This window comes from Habropoda laboriosa, unplaced genomic scaffold (assembly GCF_001263275.1).
Source record: "Habropoda laboriosa isolate 0110345459 unplaced genomic scaffold, ASM126327v1 scaffold65, whole genome shotgun sequence".
Classification (NCBI taxonomy): domain Eukaryota; kingdom Metazoa; phylum Arthropoda; class Insecta; order Hymenoptera; family Apidae; genus Habropoda; species Habropoda laboriosa.
The window spans coordinates 1,340,589-1,350,161 of record NW_017100254.1 but is presented as its reverse complement, the minus strand read 5'-3'; the positions used below and the strand labels follow the sequence as shown (position 1 = coordinate 1,350,161).

Here is a 9,573-nt window from a genome sequence, read left to right as displayed (position 1 = left end):
ATTCTCAATTGAATCAAGGAGTCAATAACAATAAACTCATAATTGTGGGGAAGTAAAATGACGTTATAGTCACAAGGATGTGCGTTGAACAGAAAGGATTCCTACTTTCTCGGCGAAGTTGCCGAGTAGTTGACCGAAACCGCTCGATTCGGAATTGTCTTTCATACGAAATCCAACTGTATGACTATAAGCGTTATAAAATATTCTTCTTAAACACTGTAACTTTTCTCTTCGGGATCTAGAACAGACGTTAAGCATACATCTAGAATTTTTAATAAAAAAAAAAAAAAAAAGAAAAAACCATAACAACTGTGATAGCAAAAAAAAAGATAAATACTTACTGTGCTAACGACGCACACGCTTCATCCTCGATAATCGTGGTGCTCGATTCTTGAGACGCGTGTCCCGTGCAAGTCTCACAAAGAGGTTTGCAAACTAAACCAGACGATGTCAGTCCATCAGTGAGTGGAGCGTTGGCAGTCGTGGAACCACGTAAACTTCCAGTTCCAGATATCATTTGCCAAGAACCACCAGACGACGAGGATTCGTTTCGTTGTCGAAGACGTCCAGGTACAGGAACAGCGACGGGCGAAGTTCTATTGGGGGGCAAGGGTGACCGTGACCCATGAGCAATGCCTTCTTTGTTTGGAGAAGGATAAAATGACCATGGTACAACGTTCCTATAAAATAGACGATTAGAAGGAAAGAATATTGTAGATATGTAATATAAAGGTTAATGTATGTACCCATTGCTATGACAGTCATCTTGAGTTTCTGTGGAAGCACAGTGAAACACCGTTGGTGGATTGTTATCTTGACTATCTCTGCTATTTTGACTAACAGAACTACACCAACTATTCAGACTTAGGTTCGAACTGACTGAGCTCAGTGTCACTACCGATTCACTATCGAACATAACGTTATCTAACTGCGAGTCACTGTCGTTGCGTAGAACTGTGTGTCTAGATCTGCTGTGACGCGGATGAATGCTAAACTCTTCGTCATGAATATGCTTTAGAAAATAGAAGCAAAAGAAAAATATCTCCTCTCCTTTGCTCAGTCGATCTTCTAAATCATGGCCAAAGAGCATCCAGTCGTACGCTATGGTATAATAAAGAATTTGATACGCGTTTAGCGACGTATGAATTGCACCATCAGCCCACAAACTGATCCTCAATAATGAAATAAATAAAGGTGTGCGATCCCAACCTGTAAACACAGTTTAATGATAGTTATATTTAATCATCAAATTAGGAATTACATTATTTAGTGGGGAAAATGATTATACCTGAGATGCAATGTATCAATATCCCACTACTACTATCACTGAGATATCTTAATATCAGTTTTAAATAATTTTGAGTTAACTTGACTAGATCCCAGACTTGATACTGATCCCAACTGATTCGTAATTGTGTAGAAATTAAATCATCTGGCACGCCAATTTGTGCATCTACGTGAGTCTGAGACCAATCGAACACCAAACCTTTAGCCAAGTAGTCATTTTCTCTAAACTCCCTAAAGAATTCACACCCAGGGTATGGCAGTGAAATTAGGGTGAAGTCAGAGTACCTCTTCTCTTTGTCTACTTTCTCCGAGGAAGTCACGCTGGGTACCGAACAAAAGAGCTCTGTTTAAGGTCCTCTAAAAGTGGATTCATAGAATAAAAAAAACTGATCATGCTATTAACTACTATGAAACTTCACTGAATCTGTGAAGAACTGAAAGACTGTTTTCCTAGCTTTCCTACAGTTTCAAATCTCTTTGTGTCCAAGTAATTTTATGATCACAAGAGGACTAATAGAAACATCATATTTAAACAATAAAAATTTTCTATTTTCAATAAATAAAACAAATTGATACACTACTTGAAAATTTAGTTGTTTAATTTATTAAATGTTTAATAATTCTATTTTAACTACTTTCACCTAATTTATTATTTATATAATGTTGAAAGAAAAAAAAATGAAAAGGAGGACATCTGAAAGGCAGTATTATTTTTTCCAATTAATGCATGCACAAAGAATTGCCATTACAATTAATTTACTTACTTCATTCCAAACTTGACCTTCTTCTTCTCAACCATAAAATCAATTATAGTTCCTACGTTAAGTGTTTTCAAAAGCTTGATGTCTTGATGCCTAACTTTATCAAATAATTGCCAGTCACTAAGTACAGAATCACCCCCACGAGCTTCATCTACTTGTTGTTGAATAGAAACTATACCTTCACTACCAGCAAATAAATAATCTAGTCCAGATCTACCATAAATTTCTGGTCCACCAGACAAAGTAGCTGATCTGCATACATGTCTACCTTTATACAATATTACTGGCAGTGGAAATCTTGAACGACACCTGGCAAATCTAGCACTTTTTATCAATTCCTTCAATTTATTAGGGTCATACATGCTTTCATATATAGTTTCTGTTGTGCGTGGCAGTGGTGGCGGCGTATCACACAGATTTGAATTCCTATACTTCTCATACTCTAAAATGATTAGATGGCTAGGATAGTGTGCACTGAGATCACCTCCATTATTATTTATTATAGAGTGAGTATAATCTAAATCAGTGAGCAGCAGACATTTTTGCATGATTGCTTGACTCTAGAAAAAAAAAAGATGATTTTTAATGTTATAGAACTTAAATGTTACCCCATTAAAAATGTGCATATTAAAAAAAATTACCGTGCTATCTGCATCCTTGGCTCTATATGTGTTTTTTGAGAAGTATACAAGAAGTTTCTGTAAATCTTGAATGGTGATTTCTGTCATGATTGAAGCAGGTTTTCTGAGAATGTGTCATCCAAATGTCAACTAAAGGACAATATTTTTTTATTTTCTAAGGTGGTCCTAAGTTTCTATAATTTTCATAAGGATGCTCATGAATCATTAACTGTAGCCAATGTCTTGCATATGAGAGGAATGGCACAAACACTGTATTTAAAATATACCACATCACAATTCAAAGTTTTCTTCTACTTGTCATGATTCGTTCTTAAGTTTAAAGGACATTACTTTTGATATAAACATAACAAGATTACAGGTCTATGTAAACATAATATCAGTTGTTAAATATATAAAAACTTTAACTCTAGAATACAATTGATGATTTTATTAATAGAATCTTTATAAAATAAACTCATGCTGATTGAAAAACTAGAAGTAGTAATAAAATTACAGAAGAGAAAGCATGAATTCCACCTCAAAAATATTTTAATTTTATGTACAATATTTTAAAATAAATATAAACGATCCTGTAAAATATTATTAAACAAACATTGTACAATTGTACATTATATTAATAGCACCACTTTTGGAAGATTAAGCCTATATTGCTTTGATTTTTCTTATTGAATAAAAACAAATATTTCTCTTTCATTCGCGTTACTATGTTATAATAAATAAAGTCGTCTTAAATTTATAAACTATCGTTTAACAAGCTTTACTTTTCATGTACAAATTATAATAGTGATGATACAATCAGTAATGTCTTGATCATCAAAGTCCAAAATACTATTATAGTATATTTTGTTTATTTCCGTTAATTCGACAAATTTGCACTTATCATTTCACTCCTTTACTTCCTCTTATATTTTTTCTTTTTGTGTTACTATTATTTTTTTTTTTTTTTACATCCTATTGTAAATCGAATTTAAACGGTCTTCTCTCTTCTTGTAAATTCCTTTTATTTGTCAATGTAGCAGAAGCGGAACGTAGGTTGTGTCCGTTTTATACAAAAAACATTTTTTCCAAGAATTTGAGCAACAATTTTCGTCGTAACAATAGCTACAGAAACGCTTCGTGGTACGACTTAACCTGAGTTCAAGTCATGCACGCCGCTTTCATCGTAACGAACACATTGATTGATGCCTGAAGGAAATTCATGAAACGTCCATCAGACGGTAGTTGAACGTGAAAAACGGAAAGTTTGTCACGGGAAATATCTATGGTATCTCATCGTGTTCCGATCTCAATGAAAATTCGACGAGATAACCTAAACATCACACCCGAGAATATACGTTTCACGTTACACGCAGTAATTCGAACCTGTCCCGAGTACACTGTCATTCTCTTCCCCCTTATTTACAACCTTTTCCCGGCTGTACACCGAAAAATCTGTTATCTCCTTATCGTGTTCACACGTCGCATTTAAAGGTCGCTCTCGTTAAAGAACGGTCTCCGTGTCCCTCTTCTTCGCCGTTGATCTCGTATCACGTCGACCTTGATTTCTTGTCCTTTCACCTACGCGGCGATAAATACGGAAAAAATAATCTCGATTCGAAAACTGGAGAACGATTATGTTTTTCTCCTCACGAATGGTCCACGAGCGAAACGGAAACTAGTCGTCTGGCAGGACGAAAGTACGAGGTGAAACGCAGCATAGAAAGCTAACCTATCTTTGCAATGTGGAGAACGCGTGCTTCGCTCGGACGGTATTGCAAATTTTATGTTTAATAAATACGCAGATTATCGCGTGACGTAGAACGCAATATGTTCGACGGGGATTTTTGAAACATGTTCGTTGAAATTTTTCAACGTTATATTGAATTCGAAACATCGTTAAACTTTTGCGATGAATTCTTTTACGTTACATATTCATTTATGCAAGTAGTTCTAGGAATTATTCTTGGAGTTTTACGTCTGTTGAAACTAATACTTCCAATAATGAGTTTTTCCGCGTGTATTTAATTGTCCAATTGAAATTGGTATAGGATTTGCATAGAAATTTTTTTAACCATTTATGATTGATACTTGAAAATGAAAATTTTGTCGTACTGCTCATAAAATACTTTTTTAAAAATGTGATTTAGATTTATTATTGTTCGAAAATAGAGGGATTTAGACAACTTCATTTTATGAAATGCATGTTTTAAATATAAAGTGTGAAAGCGTGTCACTGGGAATTACGAATATTTTTATATATTCTTTCAACACCAAATTTTGAATCAAGTAGCACGTTACATTGATCTAAATTATGAAAACATAAGTAGTATATACAATTAGATAAAAAAAAATGTAAATGAACATAAGAAATGTAACCGACAATTTAACAGCCATATTACGTTTGAATTTTCAAATATCAAAATCTCTCTAAAAGATATAATATCAAAAATACTTGATGTATAATGTTTACTAGCATAATTATTTAAAAATCACCGAATAATTTATAAAGTACAGTAAAATAAAAAAATAATGAACACGCAATTCTAATTGAATCATTCGATTTATTGATACGACAGTAATTGAAAGGGAAATGCTTCGTCGTTTGAGCGTTTCAGTCCGAGATGGCGTAGTTCGCCGCGGCACGGCGAGGCCGCTCCAGTTCCAGAGATGCGCGCATGCGCGGCCTGTCTGGTATTTCTGGACAAACGATCCGGTGGAATTGGAACAGGAACGATCGTGAATCGGGACTGGCACGAGCCGAGAGGTGGCAATAGACGCAAGATGGCGAGTACGCGATGAAACGGTGTTGCGCCGTGGATGGTACTACGTCGATTTTCCGCGGACAAAGCGTCCGTCCTGTGTGATATACGTGTTGGTATGGGGCCGGGGGCGTTTCTGCGTGTGCCGCGTGCTGATAGTGGACGCGCGTGTCGTTCGTGATTCCGAGCGATCGTCGCGGGAGAAACGTTCGCGAGGGGCCAGCCACCGAACGCGAGACAGAGGACGGGGAAACGTGTGTGCGCGCTCAGTGAAAGTAAACAAACGGTATGAGTGCGGTTATGGGTAGTGTCGGTGACCCGGCCGGTCTTCTGGACCCCGACGTCGAGAGCATCCTCGAGGAAAAGAATCAACTGATCAGCCGGCAGTATGCCGAGATCGAGAGGCTGCAACGTGAACTCTCCGATGTCATCGGCGAACGTGATGCCCTGCTCTGCGAGGTGTCAAAATTTAAGTTCGAGCGCGAGATGACCGATTTGACACGTCTACTCGATGACAGGTATTTATTGTTTTCATCAATTCTATGTTAAAGATTGTAAGTAAACGTGTCGAATAACACTTGCGCGTGATTTCGAAGTGCGAATCACTGTTCAAAATCGTGTGAATACCGTGATATATATGTATATGAATAGTAAGATCGTGGATCGGCACAATGACACACGCGAGCAATGTTCGCTGTGAAAGAATCGTTGCGCCGGTAATGTTGACGCTGTTACGTACAACTGTAGCGTAAATGAAGGTTTCGTTGTACAATTCAACGGGCAGAACTTTCGCATGCTTTGCGAATACATGTTATAGCGGAACGTGGAAACTCAGCGGCGTATAAATAATAGATCGACGGCCTTTTTGCTACACGATGTATCTTTCGCGCGATATTCATCGACACTTGAAATTATCGCCTTTCGTGAGCTGCTTTTTCGTACGAGCATACTTTATAGCATCTTTATATAGTACATATGTACTCCTTTAACTGAAGATACTAGATTTTGTTGATTCTAGTCGAATGTAGTAAGAATTTGGTTCGTAATATCTTATATTGTTAATCGCCTTAAATATAATAATTATATAATTCGGCACCGTTGCAATCGTCAAATGCTTTCGAACCATCAGTGTCTAGGTACCAATGGTACTAATTTGTTATTCATATGTTAGAGATAACTTTATCGATAATTTAACAAAATTTGAATTCTATCAGTTTTCCTTGTGGAAACTATTACGATAATCTTTTTAATTAATTCTGTCTAGTAGTCGTGTGATGAAATTAACGACGCGGATCGTTTTTGCCGATCGGGAATGGCACGATGCTTCGAATGGAATTTTCCAGGCAAACTTTTGACCAACTGGTGGATAGTTCATAATCACCAGAGCGTGTTGTTTATCGGTTTTGAACAACATTGTGGTTGGTGCACTACATTACACAGAACCAAAAATTAACTTAAATATTGTTATATCGTTCCTCTTAACTTTTTCAAGTTTTTTTTTCACTGGTAAAATAATAAATATATTAGCTACAATTTTAACGTTGTAAGAGAAGAAAAGTGAAATTTCTAAGGTTGCAGTTCGTTTGTTGCTCCACCGGTTTCTAGTAATTTTTTGATGACGTAATATAATTAGTAAAAGTTGCATCGAAATTTCTGCTCGTGGAACGTTATGCACCAGTTTTCTCCATTATTGTGGCAGTTATTATGTTATATAATTATCCGTTCAAGAGGAGCCCTGTGTTTCGTACGTGTACATTATGTAAACGTTGCAACAATGTCGAATCTGCATATTATCGTTTGTGGCTAAGAATTTACGTTATTAAAATACTAATTAACTTTGACCATCACTTCCCGGTGCTTCAGCCCGAAATTATTCATCGTATGGTAATATTAAAACGATATTTCTAAATTCACAAATTAACTAAATTCTAAAATTAATAACTAACATTCCAAAAATTCTCTATTTAATAATTTACAATAAATAGGCGAAGAATATTGAGAATATGTTCGAAGTTAACTTCGGTAAGAATCGAAAGATCGATTGTATCGCTATTTTACGAAATCACGGAAGAATATCGAGATATCGAAGCTAAGCGCCGGCGATAAAAAAATGGCCGCCGTTTTTCGCGGGTAACAGTGACTAATAGGAGAACAATTAACCTTGATGCAGCCGGTCGTTTCTATTGATTCTTGCGACACGAGGGAACAGAGGAAACCTCTCTCATGCTACATTGTTGTTCGTCGTCGAAATTGGGTCGATCATTAAATCGCACCGTGTTATCTAAAATCACGTCTGTGTTCGGCGAACAATCGATGCGCTGTAATACGCTTCGGAAAAACTAACTGTACTTTCTCGATTCTCTCTGCCCGATCGATTTCATGTGCGTGCGAAGCTTTTCAGACGCGATACGATCGTTCCACCCGGTTGTAGGAAGTTATTGTGTTTCATCGACGCTCTCTCGACACGATCTCTTACTGCCGTTGGTTAGGTATACGGGAAAAAATGTTAGGTTATGTTTTCCCTTCTCTGTTGTGTGAAATACTAGATCGTGTAACATGAAATGTCGGATTTCTGATCTCTCAATTTTTGAATTTCTGAGTATTTAAATTTCTCAGTATTTGAATTTTGGAGTATTTGAAGTTTTGAATATTTGAATGCTCTTGAATTTGAAAAAGGGTCCCAAAATGGTTGACTATTGATAGAGGATGCGAATCTAGCTCGTGGAGGGCCGTGCTTCCTAAATAAGGCCTGTTCACGGTTGTGTGCATTCGCGAGCACAGACCAAGCCGGCGATTTCTCACAAAGCCGCGGTGTGGATGTGCGAACTCGCAAGGTTATGCTTCGAGCCCCGTATCGTCCATCTGAAGAGGAAAAATAGCTAGAACTGAGTGGTTCCCACAGGTTGAGTCAGACGGATACAAGATTCGTGTCCTTAGTTGCTCTTGCCATTACGAAATTAATTAATCACCGATACTAATTCTGCATACTGTATTACATCACTAACAGCCAATCAGCAATGCTTATCATTACACCAGGAACAAGACTTGAGTAATTTGAAACGTTCTAAAACAAAAATTTGACATCAATTTAGAAAATTATTTATAGAATCTGTTTTATGAAAAATCATTCACAAATTTGATGCAAAAATAGGTAAAAATAATTCAAAGAATTTCCAATTCAATTTCTGCCATTCACAAAAAAAAAAGAAACCAACAAATCTATAAACCTTTTCTTTCAAACGACCAATTTACAACACAATCGTATCTATCTTTGCTCCGTTCGATCGCAAAAACCGTTCATTTATCTTTAATAGGATGTATCAGCGATAAAATTGCCATTAAGAAGACCATTCGGCGTCTCTCAAGCTCCGTATCATTGTAATGGGACGGAAGATGAAACCGTTACTCGTCTCGGCTGATATTTGGATTACCTCTATGAAAAGGCAAATTGAATGAAAAAAAGAAAGAACGAAAAATGGATAAATTTGTATAAATAAGAGACGAAACTGTGTCAAATTTCTCCGAGTTTCCAATCGCGGCAGACCAATTACAAGGTGTGGATATATTTGGCGTGACCGGTTAACCTCGCAGTACTTGCACAATATTGCAACCGAAAGCGTGCAATTCTTTCCACGTGCGAGCCAGTCCTCGCTAAAATCGATACCCTATTCGAGTCCTGGCTCCGTTTCACCGCGGATTCACGAGTGTCTTCGTGTTCCCCTTTCAGTCACTTTTAACACCGTAATCGTCATTCTCTCTAGTTACGTCAATCTCTTTCGTTATATCGCTGCTGGCTTGTTCGGTCGATTCACCTGCTTTTTTTCACACCTTTGATTGGATACAACGTAACACTTTCTCTTCGAGGATACAATTCCATGAAATTCTAAATTGAAACTTCATTCCGAGAATTGCAAGCTGATCTTATTCTCTTCAGTTCAGTTTGGCTTTTATAGGGAACTGAGTTTATCGAATTTTAAAACAGATCATCTTCCCTCCCATCTATTTTTTTAAAGAATTTTTACACTTTTTTTTTCATGCTTTCTTGGGCGCCCTAGCTTCATATTTTCACTTGGTACATTTTAATTATTCTAATTACCAGTGAATATTATTTGTTTTTATTATTACTAAATATTAATTTATCGCAAA

At 36.7% G+C, this 9,573-nt stretch overlaps 2 protein-coding genes across 2 annotated transcripts in view; one reads left to right on the top strand and one right to left on the bottom strand.

Annotated features, from left to right (window-relative positions):
* Positions 1–50: 50 nt before the first annotated feature.
* LOC108572417 (myotubularin-related protein 14) lies at positions 51–2,792 on the bottom strand. Its single transcript, XM_017934654.1, has 6 exons — positions 2,690–2,792; positions 2,052–2,608; positions 1,289–1,608; positions 747–1,209; positions 342–680; positions 51–238 (listed from the first exon to the last, which is right to left on the bottom strand). The coding sequence occupies exons 1-6, from the start codon at positions 2,774–2,776 to the stop codon at positions 70–72; spliced, it is 1,935 nt and encodes a 644-aa protein (XP_017790143.1). The 5' UTR covers positions 2,777–2,792; the 3' UTR covers positions 51–69.
* Positions 2,793–5,715: 2,923 nt separating this feature from the next.
* Positions 5,716–9,573, top strand: part of LOC108572502 (IQ motif and SEC7 domain-containing protein 2) — a 99,030-nt gene continuing 95,172 nt past the window's right edge. The window contains 1 exon segment of the mRNA XM_017934755.1: positions 5,716–5,945. Coding sequence (XP_017790244.1) covers positions 5,716–5,945 — 230 coding nt within the window.